This window comes from Macrobrachium nipponense, chromosome 3 (genome assembly GCF_015104395.2).
Source record: "Macrobrachium nipponense isolate FS-2020 chromosome 3, ASM1510439v2, whole genome shotgun sequence".
NCBI lineage: Eukaryota > Metazoa > Arthropoda > Malacostraca > Decapoda > Palaemonidae > Macrobrachium > Macrobrachium nipponense.
Window position 1 is genome coordinate 33,400,092 of NC_087202.1, and position 18,043 is coordinate 33,418,134.

Consider the following 18,043-nt stretch of genomic DNA (forward strand, 5'->3'; position numbering starts at 1 on the left):
AACAACCACAGACTTACAGAAGCACAACAACCGCCAAAACCACACTGCCCCAACCACCACTCACAGACAGACACCGAAAATGCACCACCAACCTCCTTAACCTCACCACAACCAGACAGACACACGCACAACAACTTCACAACCCCAAAACCTATCAAATAACACCAAAACAACTAACCACCAAAGGATAACTGCTGTCAAAACCAACTCTGACATCACCAGACGCCTCACTGCTTACGACTCTCATAACAGACTTCCACTGACGTACTACAGAGCACCACAACAGACATGCTTCCGACCGCCATTTAACCACTCCCATTCATTCTCTCTCTCTCTCTCTCTCTCTCTCTCTCTCTCCCTCTCTCTCTCTCTCTCTCAGAACCTTTGGAGATGTTGTCAAATATAAACTATCATTACTCCTCCATAACACGATTACTTGAGCTACTAAACATGTAACGCAGGCAACAGTGAAGATGAGGGATCAACGGGGCAACATTATGTATAATTTTTTAGTTACATTTTTTAATGAACACCAAATCCCCTCTTGAAAATTTAGTAGGATTTGCAGCAGAAGGTGCGAGCAATATAATGGGGGTTACTAATTAAAAAAAAATATTAATAATTCAGTCACAAGTAGACTTAGAAATGCTGCACCTAGTATCACTGTAGTAAGATGTATTTGTCATTCAGCTCATTTATGTGCATCACAAGCGGCAAAAACTCTTCCTCGTGTTTGTGAAGACTTGGTTAGAAAGATCTACGTATACGTATTTCTCTCACAGTGTATAAAGGATTCATGAGTTTCAAGAATTTCAAACATTTTGTAATTTGAAACCACACAAATTACTTCATGTTTCGCTTCAAGGTGGCTATCACTGCATGAAGCTGTTGCTCGAGTGTTAGAGCAGTGGAATGCCCTCTCTCTTTACTTTAGGCAAAAGCAACTGGAAGATAGGCTATCAACATCGAAGCTGATCTCCGACAGCCTTCAAGATCCTGCTGTCCATTTATATTATTTATTTCTAAATAATTTCCTGCTAAAATAACCACTTTTAATCTAACATTCCAAAAAAAGGACCCTACCATTCACTTACTCTATGGCAGATGTAAAGTCCTCTAACTTGATATCTTGAGATACTATTACAACCATGACAGACTCAAATAGACCCATCAAATGAGGAGCATTTCGTCTCATTAAATCAAGTTTACTTTGGTGTAAGTGCAACGTGTTAATTACAAAAACCTTGAATTACAAAAACCTCACATCGAGAACAACAGAAAATTAATAGATGATGTCCATATACGCTGCAGACAATTCATGATAACAACAGCCGTCCAGATAAGAATGAGGTTACCCTTTGACTTGCACTTACTTAGACTTTGCAGTGCATTGTCAGTATCCAACTGCATTAGTAAGGATGTTTTGATGAAGACTCCATCATTATCAACATTAGCTTCAGAAATACTTAGGGGATCTGCAGAAGTTAGATGATAAATGGCTCAACATTCCTAACATCTCTTTCCCACTGATATAAGACAAACAAATAATCCACTAGATTTTTTGCGTTACTTGTCTCATCTAAGAGATGCTGATGATGAGATGATTTTTAAAGTTCTTCCAGATTTTCTTTTCAACATCTTGGCACTAACGACTTCCAACGCTGATGCAGAGAGGATTTTCTCTAACGTGAACCTGAATAAACCAAGACCATAAATAAGCTGCCGACTTCCACTCAGGCAGCGTTGGTGCTTGTATCCGAACAGGTAAAAAGCTGTGGAGGATGCATAAATTTTGATCCTAATCATGTTATGATTAAGGCAATTCAAAGATCCCAAAATTTACCAGATGAGGATGACCAAGAAGTGTCATTGCATTGTGTATGTCTTCTTTATTTCTTCGACAGTGCAATAACTCACTAAGTAATGTCGAATGTTTAATGACTGTGCAGTGCAATAGTATACTGTATTGTTACTTTGCAAATAGTACTTATATATATGCTATAAATAAATTGAGAATCCTGTAATTGTTTTGCTTTAGTTCTTAGGTTTGTTTATACTACCATCCGACTTACAACCTGCTCGACATACGACCACTCGTACTTACAACCTTACTTCAGACAGTTGACCATTTGAGTTACTTGGCACTGCGCCATCACATGAGAACTCTCATCACTCAGGCATGAGAACTCTCATCACTCAGGCAGCATCAGTTTGAGTTACCCTGCCCTATCTGCAGCATCATTTGGTATTAACTGTACTGTAGACCGAATTGCAAACCAATTTACGTAAGAATCGACTTCTGACATGCATGCAAGAACCTAACCCCATTGTAACTCAATGCCTGATTGTACGTAATATATACTATTACATAAATGATTAAAATGTATTAGTAGAAGTACATTATGGTAAAAAGATTGAAATAATGATTGTAAATTACATTACAGTACTAAGTAGGCACTTTTATATAGCAAAGGTTTGATAGTATACCCTACCCAGTATGTTGGCCACTTTCTAAGGTTCGACTTAATCTATTCTGACCAGGGTTTCCGCGAAGTCCGCACATCACCGAGAAACTAGCTCCGCAGGCGCACCGGGAGGTGTAGCTAGTGTTAATTGCCAAGCAATGTTATGTTGCAACACTAACTAGACGAAATAGTCACCCTGGTTATATTATATTAACCGTATCTTTACCAGTATATGAGTTGGGTTTACTAATTAAATCTTTTTAGAGTTAGATTTTCCCCTTTCCGAAATTCAGGTGCTTCATATTTTTTGAAACATTACGTAACTTTCATGATAGTAAAATTTAGAATCGAACGAGATACGCTGACAATGTTCGGTCTTGAAGCTGGTTTATTACATTCGATATATATATATATTATATATGTGTGTGTGATTTGTGTGGGTGTGTGTGATTACTGTTTTATAGTTATGATAGTTGTATATGATTTGATGCGTAAATTAGGCTACAAAGTGAACAAGGGCAAGTAAATGTATTCATAAAGTTCTCAGCAAAAAGTGGAAAGTTACAAAAAACTGCTTTAAAATGTATTTCTTTACTAAAAACGGTTGGTTTTGTATTCATTTCTTTGCGTTCGCCACAGAGTAAGTTGAAAAGCTCCATAAATCCTCCGATATTCATAAGTAGTTTATTCTTTATTTGCTTTTTTAAGCCACTATTCTTTATTTGCTTTTTTAAGCCACATTTGTCACTTTAGGTAATATGCTGTATGTTAAATCAAACGTTTGCTGAAGTATTAATGATAATAAACAACCAAATATATAACATAGGTCTAGGCTTAAAATCAATGCCATAAACATTGTAAACTGACAAAAACGATATGAAACATGTAGGTCTATGTGCCACCTTTTATGATTCCGGATATTTTGAAATGAGATATTTCCCCAAGAGAATGGACAGCATGATTTTATGGTATACATGATTTATGGTTTACATGTGCCAATCCTAAGCCAAACGAATGCCCTATTCAGGGCTATGGTCCTTTTTTTATCAATAAGCTACATTAATATAATGAAATCCACGATTATAATACACCACTTTCTAGCATATTGATATCGAAACTTATTCGGTTATAATCAGTTGAATCACTTCAACTAATGAAATTGCCTAACACATATTTGCAGTTGTTTTCTCAAAACAATAAATAAAAACTCGTTACACATGACTAAGTTTACATTAATTTAAGTCAGTCTTCACCCTAAGATTTCACAAATTAACCAAATTTTGCTAACCTATATACATATATAATTACAAAGGCAAATTGAAGATTGCTGGACCTATAGAATGAATGCATTGGGTTACGTCATCTGCTGTTGACAAAATCGGTTCTTAATTGAAAATCATATATGATCGTATCTGATATTGGCTCACGAACACTCGAGACTAGTGAAAATGGTTCATTTTTCAAAAATATTAGTATTTTCAAAAATATATAATTTCAATCATTTTTTATTAATGGAAAAAAGTTTTTTAAAAGCATATATACTATGCGGACCTACAGCGCCGCATATGTGAGGAGTGCAGACCTCAGCTCTGCATTCAATGACTCGCCCTCGAATCTTCTCTGCACTTTTGGTCATTTCTCCGCGCTTTGGCAACACTGATTCTGACTTACAACCAGTGGGTCGGAACCAAACTTGGTTGTAAGTAGGATGGTACTTGTATATGTATATATGTATATATGTTACATATGTGTATAATGAGGTTAATAAATTTCATATATAAAAAAAATTATTCTGTGTGCAGGCATCATGAATAACAACCAAGAAACACACCAGAAAGGTCGCAATGGAAAATACATGACAAACTTTTGTTGGTGGGATTCTTTGGTTACTATTCACAGATATTTGAAATGGAGCTGTGTTGAAAATAGCAAAGAAATATTTCTGCTATCCCTCCTGTTTAGAAAACAACTGCTTGAGTGTGCCCTTTCACTATTTAAGAAAACGTGCAGAATGCCTCACGCAGAATGAACGGCAACAATGATAAGAAGTAAGGAATTCATTGAAGTCATAGAGTTGGTTCGGGCAGGAGTCTTATCCGTTGATGGTCAGTTGAGGTTGTGTTATTTGGTTGATTTTGGTGTTGTAAAGTTGTGCATGTGTCTGTCTGGTTGTGGTGAAGTTAAAGAGGTTGGTCGTGCATTTTGGTGTCTGTGAGTGGTGGTTGGGGGAGTGCTGGTGTTGGCAGGTTGTTGTCCTGAGTTGAGTTGTGTGGTTGTTGTGTTGTTTCAAGCTGTTGGTGTTCATCTGCTCAGTGGTTTGTCGGGTTGTTAAGTTGTTGTGGGGTTGTGGTTCTCAGTTGGTTGTTTTGCGTTGTGATTATTGGCGGTGGTCGTGTCTGGACTAGCCTATATCTAGTGGACAGCACAGCCTAGTCCTGAGTATCTGGAGCCTGAGGTGAGTATGTGTTTGTGTTTTGTGTGTTTGGTATGTCGTGGAACCAATTATCCTGTGGGTAAAAAGTAACGTAAAGGGGAAAGTGTGGCTTTGGGAAATTTTGTCAGCTTTTACGATTAACGTAGCTGTGGGGAGTTTGCTTTGATTCCGCCACAGAAATTTTTGGCGCATGAACAGGGACTGCTGGTGTGGCAGCTCCAGGATGATAGGTCTAGGCTAATGTGTATGAGTGGTGAGAAAATTTGGGATATAAGGATTGAGTGAGGTGGAGAGGCTGAAGGAGGAGTTGAGGTTGGAGAGAGAAGTGAGAGGATGATTGGAAGTGGAGAATGAGAGGTTGAGGGTAGAGTGAAATGAAGAGGAATGCTAAGGAGTGCGAAAGTGGAAATGAAAGAAGTGAAAGGAGCAGAAGAGAGAATGGTTGAGAAAATGGACGAAAAATTCGAAGTAATGATGAATGCAGTGCTGGAGATGATGAAGGAATTCGTGGGAGAGGGAGCAGTAGGAGGTAGGCCTACTGAGTCTTGTGACGGACCGGTAGCAATTAGGAAAGTGAAAGAACAAGTGGATGAGAGTATGAGTGATAAAGGTGATTTGAGTTTGATAAGTAAGGGAAAGAAGGGGAAGACACAGGATAAGGATAAACCTGAGGATGAGGATAAGAAGGGGCCTGAGGAAAAGAAGAAGACTAAAGAAAAGAAGGCTAGTAAGGATGACGGACAGGATGAGACTAAGACTGAATACGTTGGGGAAAGGGCTGAGAGTGATTTAGATAGTGGTGAGTGGAAACAGGTAGGTAGAAAGAAGAAGGGTAAGAAGAGTGTAATCAAGATCATGGATGTTAGTATGGAAGTTGATTCATTGTATTCAGAAGAGGTTAAGAGGGATCAGAATGGAAGTAGCGAAAGTGAGAGCGAGAGAGAGCAAGAAGTACGAAAGTCTGGGCAAGAGATTTGGGTAGCTTTTTGACGGGAGTTTTGTTGACTATGTGCCTTATGAGAGTTTGAAAGCCAGGATTGTGGAATAGGTGAAGAGGATAAAGAGTAGTGTTAGATATATGAGAAAACATGATTTTGATGAGGCAAGAATGAATGCTGGTGATTCGTTGTTGATGTATGTGTGCAGGTTGGAAACATTAGCTAGGAAGAAGTTTGGGGACAAAGGGATAAATGAGTGTAAAGAGTCAGTGAGGAAGTTGTTGGCAACTGTGTGTATGAGTTTGTAAATCTGAAATGTTAGGAGAAAATGCGATGGACGAATGAAAGGTTGACGTAGAATGACATTTTGGAAATAGTAGAGGATTACGAGTTATATAGGTAGGTGTATGAAAGAGAGTAGAAGTGTTAGTGTTAGGACTGAAGTAGCTGAGGTTGTACCAGAGTTTAAGAGCTATAGGGAGGCAGTTTTAGAAGGGCCAAGGTGAATGGCAGAGCGAGTGGTTGATAGGAGCGTTAGAGCAAGTAACGTAAGTGTGTTTAACCCTAAGAAAGATGGGAGTGGAAGAGTAGGGTCAGTTAGTCGTGAACGAGAGCAGCAGTGTTACAGATGTGGAAAGCCAGGACGCAAGAAGAATGAATGTCGGTGGGCGTTAGGAACATGCTTCGGGTGTGGGCAAAAGGGGATTTAGTGAGTGAGTGTAAGAAAGATAATGATATTAAATGTTACAGCTGTGGGCAAGTAGGGCATATAGCAAGTGGATGTCAGGGTACGTATGTGACTGAGGTTTGTGGAAATTGCAGGAAGAACGGGCATTATGCTAGGATGTGTAAAGAACAGCAGGGGAAATGTGTTGAATGAGGAATGGAAGGTCATGTGGCGAGTGTGTGTAGGCGAAAGAGGATGACTCAGGTTGGGAATTCTGGAAACTAGGTACAAAGGGGGATTCAGTTGGGTGGACCCTCTGGTGTGCGGGCAGTAAGAGTGATGCATGTGCGTGAAGGATTGTTGCAAGAAAAAGGGTTTGGAGGAAGAGCTCATGGATGTATGAGTGTACAAGTGAGGTGCAAAGGGTTGTGTTTGGTTGCTTTGATTGATACTGGGTGCAGTGTCAGTGTTGTTTTTAAGAATGGATGTGACAAGTTGCAGAATGAGTGTGAAATTAGGAAATGTAAAGGGGAGGTACGAGGAATAGGAAATTTAGGTACGCCTGTGGTGGGAATGTTGCGTGAAAATGTAGAAATCGAAGGGATAGTGATGGATGAAAGTGACTTTTATGTGATCGAGGGAATGAATGATAAGCATGATATGTTGTTAGGGTACAGGTTCCTGAAGAAGTGTGGGATGGTGGTCTGTCTGAGCATGAATATGATTGAATTGCATAGGAAGGGGAATGTACATGGAGAGTTGTACTTGGATAGGGATGGAGGGGTAAGCAGTAAAATATGGAAGGGAGTGCGTTGGTTGCAAAAGAGAATGTAAAAGTGCCGCAAGAAGTCAGAGAAGTTGTTAGTGTGAAAGTTGCATCGCCAGATATTCTTGGGATTGTCAAAGTTGACAAGTGTGCAAATGTGGTTTAAGGTGTGGATGCAAACAAGTTGGTAAGAGCGAGCGTGCATGTGTACGACGGGATTTTGGAGAATCCTTTGGTTTTTGTAGCCTCATTGCCGAGTGTTAGGAAAAAGCGAGTGCAGGGTATACGTGAAGGTGATTGTGTGGGGTTGTTACATACGTTGTTGAATGTGGACGACGAAAGATATGTTAAGGTGCAGTGGGTGATGACAGGCAGCATGAAAGAAAGTGATGAGTAGAAGTATGATGAGTTGAGAGAAAGAATTGAGGTAGATGAAAATGTTAGTGTTGACGAGAGGGAGCAGTTGATGCAGATGTGGGATAGGCGGGGTGCGTTGAGTCGTGGTGGCGAGGATTTTAGGGGATCTAAGCTTCCTGAGTTCAAGATAGTTTTGAAAGACGATACCCCCATTATCAGTGTCCCCGACACTTTTCTGGGCCTAACCTGTGTCGTCCCGTGAAATGTTCCTATAGCACTCATTTCTAAGGTATAAATATTGCTAAATATACAATAGAAAAAGCTATATGGTTATGCCAGAGTTTCCTGGCTCGCTCACCCTTAATTAAGGGTGTCAGTATGGAAACTAAGGTGTGTGAAACCACTATCAGAGGTCCCCTGCCATTTAGTCTCTTCCTTTCTCAATATCCCCCATTCTACAGAGGAGCCGTTCCAGGCCATCTACTGCCCGCTACTGCTACTACTAGCGTCTTGCCCGGCATTCCTTTGATAGCACTGTAAACGTTTGCACGTTTTGTGTTTTCTCAGTGAATTCTTTCCTTTATTTTTGGAACTGCGATGTCTGACCATCAGGAAACTGCTGTATTTAAGTTGAGTGCTGCAATTAATGTTTTCTTTGTTTTAGGGTAGCGTTGTTCTTCATAAGTATGTTTATAGTTGTTATTTAGCGGGAGCCTGCATGACGCCGCTCCCCGGGCAGCCATTTTGTGCATCGCTACCCACGAATTTGATAACATGCACGACGACACCCAATTGGTCTCCCATAATAATTGGAGTCGCCTTTTAGGATAGATTAGCAGTTTCTCAGACATTAGATCACATTGATTATTATCCTGATGTTATTGATAGTTTTCTGAACGCGAGGGTATCCTAGCCTACCAGGCCGAGCCGTATGCTCTCGGAGGGTAGCCTAGATCTGGGATTCCTGTCTTCCATCCTCTCCGTTTGTCTTCCAACTAAATCGTTGGTTGGACGACGTAGTCATACTCTACTTACGTATATTAGTCTCATAAATAAGAGGCTTCCCCCAGATCGCTTACGTTGGAAGGGTCTCGGCCCTTGTTTTAACCTTTACACGACGGTCCGTGAGCCACCCTGGTCGACCTGGCCAAATCGCGGTTATCAAGACCGATTTGGTGAGTTAGGCTAGCTGCTCAGAGCCTCCCTGGCCGACCTGATCAGATCGTTCCGATTTGCGAAGGTTAAGCCAGCCGCTCGAGAGGACTCATTGCTCCCTCTCCCCCTCTCTCTTTCCCCTACCCTCTCCCGATCCCTCCTCATGCGTCAGGAATATACCTATTACATTTTATTTTAATTATGCTGATTTATTTAGTATTTCGCGTGTAATTGCATGATACAGTAGGCCTATAGCCCCCTGTCCCTTTCGGTTGGTTCACGACTTCTCTGGGGTTGTCCCACCTGGCCGGTCATCGTGACCATCTGTTTGCGAGTGGACCTCTCCTCTAGTCGACCTCCCTCCCCCTGCACCCACCTTGGTGGGGTGACGCGGCTCGCCCTACGCTACCCCATGTAGCCGACCCGAGCCTCTCATATGTAGGCGGTAGGGTAGGGAGTACGGTCGGGAGATGGGTTCACAGCGTCATGCTCAGTGTGGATGGTACGGGGGGTGCCCACCCTGGCGAGCTTGGGATGGCCACTTGGCTCGGGACGGTTACTCCACGTTCCACCGCGTCCTCGCTTTCCCTATCCGCAGCCCCCATCCCCATACCTATCCTCCCGGCCCGGTGGGACCGGGATCCCGACTAAGATGGTATATGTTATGCGAGTAATAGTTATGACCTTTTATATGATCAAATGCAGGCCTAGGTTTACCTTTTTTTCCTGATTTGTTCTCATGGAGTCGGAACCAGAATTAGAAGATAGCTTGGAGGAAGAGGAGACTGCTCTGGGAATGAACGGGAATGGATAGAGCATACGTATTTAGATACACGCATGTTTAAGCATATAGTATTTTTTATTACTTTAAGCTTAAGGTAAGCTAACTTACCACACTTCGGGTTCGTTTACTACGGCGGGCATATTCACCCCGCCGGGTATTCAGAACCGAAACACCATGTTATTATTCACTAGCTCCCTCCCGGGTTTCAACCTTCTTGTTTTTCCTCCGTCCCGCACCCCGGTGGGGACGGATAGTAGGCTTGAGATTCGGTCTTAATGGACTAGAAAACACTTCTCCGGTGCCAGCGGAGTCAGGCCAGGTTCATCCTTCCCCTGCTCTGTTTGTACCAGGCCTAAACTTTTGATGTCATGACAAGAACGAATAACTAGGGCCCGGAGCTAGTGATATACAATAAGTAATGAAATCCTAGTGGTAGACACGCATTCCACCGGAGGCAGCTCCGGTGACAGTAGAATTGCGATGCATGCCCCACCGAAGACTTCTCCGGTGGGTTTAAATAGTGTTACTCATGTATCAATCAACTTACAAATGGTACGCTGCCTGGAGACGGCATGCACAGCCATGCTCCAAGAGCCGTGTGGGCATGTGGTTTGCCGGTCCCATGCCAGATGTGCGGTCCTGGTGGACTCCCTGCTGGTGTGGCACCTGGAGGGGTGCGAGGTTAGCTACGGACTAGTGAGAGACCTCACTACTGAGTCGGTACGTACCACTCTCCTATTGATACAATGAGGATTACATTGAATGAGAATCATATTGATACATACTAGACTAAATAGGTTACGATCTAGACTAGAAGGTGATGTAGCTATCTCTTACAGAACCCTCAAGCCGTCAAGGATGCGGCGTTGTCAACCCTCAAGGTCTGGGTCAGAGGATTTGGCAGAAACATCAAGTCCAAGCAGCCCTACATGCTGTCGGAGGAGCTGGCCGCGTTCATCTACCCCAACGCGAAGAGGTCGGCAGCTGTAGCGGTGGACTTGGCGGCCCCCATCCATGCCAGGATCCGGGAGGAGACCCAGGCCCTGCCGGAAGACTCGGAGGGCTTCGGCGAAGAGGTGTTGGGAGACGTAGCAGCCATGAACCTGGACCGCGAGCCCATGGTTGTTGACAACCAGGGCGAAGGTAAGAATGTAGTTGAGGCAGGTAGTATACGGGCTAAAGGTCTGTCCTTTAGCTCGTCTCAATCCTCTTCCTCTTCTTTCCAGGGATTCACCGGGAAGCCCAAGACTGTTAGGGACAAGTCGGGCTCGGTGATCCATAAGATCAAACCCACTAGCACGCTAGCGGCTATTAAGAAGTACCTTCCAAAGCCAAGGGCCAAGTTGAGCCGCGCCAGCACGCCACCGGCTCCCAAACCAGTGACGGACTTGGCAAAAGCTACTCCCCCTCAACAGGGGTCGAGAGCGAAGGGTTCTAAAGCTAGACCCCAGGAACCTAGCTTCGACCCGGCGGCTTTCTCCTCCATGCTGATGGAGCAGATGGGGATCCTGGTGCAAACCAAGTTCCAGGAGATGTCGTCTCTGCTGTCCTCTAGCCTCGAGGCGTCGGGACAGTCCATCCAGTCCCTGACCGAAAGGCTAAGGAACCAGGAAACCCTGGTTGCGGGTATCCAGGAAACCCTGGTAACAGGACAGCTCCAGCCCGGGCAGACACGACAGCCCCTTGCAATGCTAGACTCGTCAAAGCTGCCTCCTTTCAAAAACAACAATCCTTGGAGGTCAGCAGCATACGCCCCGTTCGCGGAGGGTATGCTAACGATAGAAGGATGTGGGACCCGGCTGGTAGAAGATTTTGAATTCTACCCACTGGATCTCCAGTTCCCTTTCCAGGGCTATGCCCGCTTGACTGAGGAGGCACTGGTAAGGGAAGACAAGGTCCCGAAGGAGACCGTTATCTTCCCTAGGGACCAGGCCCAATCCACTTGGGTCCGGAACCTAACAGAATGGGAGTGCGTCAACACGAAGTTGACACCCCATAAGAGCCCCTTTACAATGTTTGTAGTGAGTGACAACACTCCTACCCCGTGCCTCTCCAAAGTGGCCGAACTAACACTTCAAGCGGCCACAGATGAGAAACCAATGCCACAACTCCGGGAGACAGATTTGCCTTCCCTTCTGCTCCCCGGAGGCATGGAATGTTGGGTAGACGCTCCTGCAACTTTTTCAGTGGGTAAACTCAGCCCAGACTGTGCAAGCACACAGTTCAGCGAGAGCCTACCTAGTCTCCCAGACTCCTTGGTAAAGGCGGAGCACGAAGCGAGATGCAGGCTTAGCAGGCCCCTTAATTCTCCCACCATAACAGAAATGACTTCCATGGTGTACGCGGATGAGCCACTGTTTAAAATTCTGACAAAGTCATATCTTCACACCGTACAGTGCGACTTATATGACTTTGCGGTGGCTAGAAGGAACTGCAGGAAGCACGTCTTGGCAGATGCTTCCATCAGGTACGAGCCGAATGGGCTCATAAATCCTCGATCTGGGGAGCGAACTTGTTCCCGGTGACCATCGTAAACAAGGTTCTTGGGGAAGCGGCCAGAGTGAACCAGAGTTTGAGGATACGCTGGGGGTTCATTTCTAAGAGGAAGTTTGAACCCTCCGGAGCGCATCCTAAGGGCAAGAAGAGGACAAAGAATTTCTGATCCTTCCAAACCGCCCAACCCCAAGCTGTGGTACAGGCGGTCCCGGTGACTCAGCTAAACCAACCCTCCACCTCAAAGGCACAACCTCAACAGCAATTCGTGCTACTGAGCCAACCGTCTCAGCAGCCCCAGAGCTCGGCCACCTTTCCCACCTCCCCAGCCTTCAATGCTACCTTTGAAACCCAAGGAGGGTTTCAAGGGTATAACAGATTTGCTAGAGTTAGTCAAGCCAGAGGAGCTTTCCGGCACAGAGCCGGGGAAGAGCCTCAGCCCGAGGCAAAGGCTTCCGGGGAGCCCGGGGAAGTCGCCCATCGGCTAGCCAGTGAGACTCCCCAGGTAGGAGGGAGGCTGTACCTCTACCGGAATCGTTGGAGGTTCAGCAATTGGGCCCACAGTATTGTGTCAAAAGGCCTGGGATGGAGTTGGAAAGAAGGGCCTCCTCCATCAACCAGCTTTTATCAAAAACCTACAACAGACTTAATAGAATACGCCTAAGACCTTCTTCAAAAGAAGGCAGTGATGGAAGTCAAACACTTGAAATTTCAAGGGCGCTTGTTCAGCGTTCCAAAGAAAGACTCAAATAAGCCAAGAATAATCCTAGACTTGTCCCATCTAAACTCATACATTCATTGCGACAAGTTCCGTATGCTAACTGTCTCACAGGTGCGGACCTTACTTCCCCGTGGGGCTGTCACCACCTTTATAGATCTTACAGATGCCTACTATCATGTCCCGGTAGCAAGACACTTCCGTCCTTTCCTAGGCTTCAGACTAGGAAAACGGGCCTATGCTTTCAAGGTGATGCCATTCGGGCTCAACATAGCCCCCAGAATATTTACAAAGATAGGGGAGACGGTGGTGCAAGAATTGAGAACTCAAGGGGTAATGTTAGTAGCCTATCTGGACGATTGGCTTATCTGGGCCACAGACGTCGAACAATGCCGCAAAACAATGGACAAAGTGATAAGTTTTCTGGAATACCTGGGATTCCTACGCAGAATTTTATATACTATCGTATTTTTGAAGTCTAAAGGAGTAAAAAATATGCAAGAGATATAAAAGAATAACCTATATTTGTCGTATACATCGCTTCAGCACCTCAACAAATAAGCTCCCCAATGTACACTTCGTCTTGGTATTGGACGAAAACATAAGGAGACATCCGTTGCACTTCCAAATTAAGGATGTTATAAAAAGTGCACCCAGAAACGGACCATTCCGCGTCACCTGCACAAGAACGAGAGAAAGGCACTACAAAAACCGTAAACCAAATTTGTGAAAAACATCCAAAATTATTACACTTAAATTATAAACGTCTCAAGATTTAAAACTTAAACACCAAACACTCAATTATACAAATCTCACCAAGTCAATGACAATTATCACTTAACCCATCCACGATAATTTCGTTATTAAATATGGCAAAAACTGTAGCCAAAGAAATAGGCCAATCCAAACGTTCTAAAAAAATAATATTAGCAGATTTGAAATATTAATTATGGATTACTCGAATGGTTGAGGAATACAAAACACAAAACCAATAAATAATGGCCGGGCGGTAACCTTACAATTAGCTAACCTGCTCTTATATCCACCGGCAAGCTGTCCGTATGCGATGTTATGCAATAAAGTCTCCGTCCTGATGTGGGTCCATGAACTATTTACTCTGGGTAAAATCATCTCAAGTGTGCCAAATAACTAAATAATCCCAGCGGCGGCGAATCCGTCCTGCTCAAAAGGGCTGATATCTTCAAAAAATGCTTAGGACCGAGTTCTGGTCTGCCACTGCTTGAATTCGTAGATCTCAAGAAAAGGAAAACTTTCACCTCTCCCGAAGATCCCAGCACTGTTCTGTAAAAAAGGCAATTCTTCGGCAGTAACTAGTTAAACTAGCTGGTTCGGGGAGCTAAATGGCATTACAGCTATTGTAAGGTAATAATGGCCTTTAATGAAGTTAACCGAAACCACCTATTTAGAAAAAATATGAAATTTTATTTTGCTCATATTATTTTTGTAGAACAATTTAAAATAAAAATTTAAAAGTTAGAAAAAAGATAGAAAAAATATAATTTTGTACATATTTTGTACACTCCACCAAGAGGGGGATGCAAATTTTTTAACAAGAAAGAAAATGACAAAAAAATTTGCATACAAGAAATAAATTCTGAAGAATAGGAAAAAAATGAGCATAAAAATATTTACAGGACCGGGGAACCACGAGCCACTAAACTAGATCATTCATAAAAAATTTGGGTTTTTCTTTTCCACTCATTAAAGCAGCCTTCTTTTTGATCGAGGTTTAACAATGTTAACATCCTTTTTTATGTCAACTAACCTATCAGAGAACTCAGGGTCAACCTTTAAAATCGGAATAAGAGTAGAGGCATGTCTTTTTACAACCTCCCTTGATTTACCCTTCAATACTACGGCTCCAGTTACTTCACCGTTATCATTTTTAATTATTTGTTTTACCATGGCCAAGGGGTAGTCATTAGGTTTATAGTAGCACTTCCTTAATAAGAACAATATCATTAACTTGCAAATCAGTGTTAGTGACTGGAATATAACGACCCTTTCTATCAACTGCCTGAGAAATTAATGTTCCTAAAAACTCGCCATGATAAATTTCAAATAACTCTGAACGAATTTTTCTTAATTTATCATACTGACATTGTATAGAAGTGGAAGGATTTACCTGATGCTCATAGTCAGGATCCTCGGATGGTATGTAGTGTAAATCAGGAATTAAATTTAAGGAGGTTAATCCATATCCCCTAATAAGATGCTCAGGAGTTTATGGGTTCAGGCAGTTCGTCAGAAATATCTCTTAAGATTCCTTAACGCGCAATGGGTCTCCTATTAGCTAAATGAATGATATTAGCAACTAGAAATTCAAAATCAAAATATGATAAAACATTATTCTTAATAGATCCAAAAAGAAGTCTCTTGACCAATTTAACACATACCTCAACCAATGACCCTAACGCACTACAACCTTTAAAGTACTGTTGAAAAGATAGTGGTTTTACATTATTGCTTTCAAAATAAATTTGAACTTCTGGATCTTGTAAAAAATCAGTTATTAAATTAAATCCAGCAGTAAATTGAGAACCTAAATCGATATACATAATTGTGGTACTCCAAATTCAAAACAATGCATCTGAAATGCGCGCAAAAATTCTTTCATGGAAAGATCATGACAAATTTTAAGGTTGATAGCTCGTGACCATGTACAGGTAACACAAAGAAGCCATACTTTCTCCTTTTGCTGATTTTTCTTAACATAAAATGGACCAAGGTGATCAATAAAGATATTAGCAAAAGGAGTGTGAGGAGGATTTGACCGGAATTCACGATATTGACTTTGATTTAACTTAATAGTTCTAGCATTGAATCGTTTGCAATGAACACATTGTTTTAAACACTTCTTTATGACAGAAAAATGGCATGGAATATAAAAACTTTTTCTAAGTTCAGAAAGGACTGCATAACAACCAGAATGAGCAAGCTGAACATGAATGTCATTAACTATGATGTTTGTTAAGGCACTATTCTTTGAAAGCAAAATAGGAAATCCTTGATTGGAGTTCACGTGCCATTTTTTAAACTTGCTCTTAACTCTAAGGACTCCTTGTTGATCCATAAAAACATTGAACTTTGATACCATGGTTGGAATATCATCTAAGGTTTTACCTCATCTTGGAATACAGAACAACATCAGAAAAATGTCTTCTTTGATCATCTCTAATAATTTGACATGTGGCCTCTACCAATAATTAGGTTTTTTTACTAATAGATATCTTAGCTTTAATTTTCCATAGCTGAAAATAATAAAGAACTCTACGTTGCAAAAGAACCAGTTTTCGGAAACTAGAAAAGTTACATGGATTCAACAAAGAATCAGAAATTTCTAAATTAGCTGACAAACTAGTCAAAGGAGAAACTGAACTAGGTTCGTCAGATTCTTCAACATTATTACTGCTATGCTCAACTAATGGATTTGGAACAACAACTTCGCTAAGAATCCTGCTCAATTTCCTTAAGTAAATCAAGATTTGGGCCCACCAAAAAATTAATAGTTTCAAAAGCTGCTTATACGATAAACACCTTGTGACACAATCTGCAGGATTATCAATACCTGGAATAAACTTAAATGTAACAGGCTTAATATCGCACAATTTCTGAATAGACTGTAATCTATTGACAACAAAAGTGGATCGTTTTTGCAATTTGTCTAATTTAGCCACAGCCAAGTGTAACCAATGAATGCAACATAGTGAATCTGTATAAAGACAAAGATCAACTATAGCCACAGGTTTAATGCAAGAAGGTCCCAGACAAATCTCGGTAAATCTCCATCAAAGTTTCAAACACCCAAAGTTATGGCATTTTTAATTCCAAAGAAGGTATAGATTTATTCTTTAATTGCAAATTAACCATTCGGTTTTTAGCGGTTATCAAACTTAATTTGCCAGTTTCAATACACTTAATATAAACAACACAACCATAAGTGAGTGACTGGCATCGGTAAATGCAATTAATTTGTATTTACATTTTCTAGATCCACAAATCTAGGGATCTGAATAGTTGGTGCACAAATTTGCCTGCTTGCAAACTGTTTCTCCACTCATGTTTGCAAATCTGTTGACAAACCTAGTATCCCAGCCTAATACCTATCGCATTGAAGTTTATGCATAAAAAGACGGCTGCGATTCAAAATTGGCATATTAAAGTTAAATACATCAAACTGAGAAGCCAATGACTTTAAAATGGAACGTTTAGTGTTTGCTTCAACATTTAAATGAATAGGATTTGTGTAAATTGTATCCGTTACACGATCCCACTTTAATCCTAAAAGTTTTACTTCTTCACTAGAAATGTTCCCATACTTCTGATCAATTTGACTTTTGCAGGTCCACAAGATTAGTATAAAGTTGTTGTATTTCAAATTTGTATGGAGAAAAAATATGTGGTAAATTATCATATGACCACTGGAGTTCATCAATGGAATCAGTAGTAATGGTCTCCATTATCCATATATAAAAGCCCATACATAAGATGCTTCAAACCCTGCAACATGGGAGGATCATTCTTTGACATAATTACCAAAATGTAGTAAAGTGAAAATCATCAACAGAGGGAAGGGCTTGCATCTGAGTCCAAACTAAGACGAACATTTCGGTACACAACAAGAGAGTAATCATTTCTATCAACGTTCTTGTACCAATAAAAAACAATAACTTGCTTTGGTCCACGTCACTCAAGAGCAGCTGGTTAAATGCCTTCTTCAAATCATATAATAATAAATAAGATCCAAATCGGAGATGCAAAAAAAGCAGAAGAAAGTTTTCTGATTAAGGGTGGGTCCTGCAAACATTGCTTGATTATGAGATACGCTCAACTTTTTCTCACAATCTTTCTCCCATAAATTACTAAGAAATACAATATAACACTTCGTGGTCTCCCTATCAGGTTTAAATATACCCATATGTGGTAAAAAAAGAGTATCCAGGATGTTCTTCCAAATATTTCTGAACATCATCTACCTTAGCTATTATACCATCCCTAACCTGCTCTTTAATAGTTTGATCCATAGCTGAAGGTGACCATTCTTCTTAAGCTTTGCAAAATTAGAGTGAAGTATCTGTAGATAATCTCTGGTTTTTTGATAGGCAATGTGAAACCCTTTTGTTCCATAAAAGAGGAACAACAATCCTGCCGTCTAAATCTTGGGAGATATTATTCAATGAATAATTAATGAGGGGTATCATGAACCTCAATGCTTTCCTCATTATAAATCTGATTATCGTAGTAA

The 18,043-nt window shown here is 41.5% G+C and overlaps 1 protein-coding gene across 1 annotated transcript; it reads left to right on the top strand.

Moving 5' to 3' along the window:
• Positions 1-5,373: 5,373 nt before the first annotated feature.
• On the top strand, positions 5,374-5,889 carry LOC135222354 (transcriptional regulator ATRX homolog). The gene has a single exon (XM_064260439.1). The coding sequence runs from the start codon at positions 5,374-5,376 to the stop codon at positions 5,887-5,889; it is 516 nt and encodes a 171-aa protein (XP_064116509.1).
• The last annotated feature ends 12,154 nt before the right edge of the window (positions 5,890-18,043 follow it).

Bases quoted from the DNA above. Each gene is read 5' to 3' on its own strand.
- LOC135222354 (XM_064260439.1), top strand. From the start codon at position 5,374: ATGAATGCAGTGCTGGAGATGATGAAGGAATTCGTGGGAGAGGGAGCA.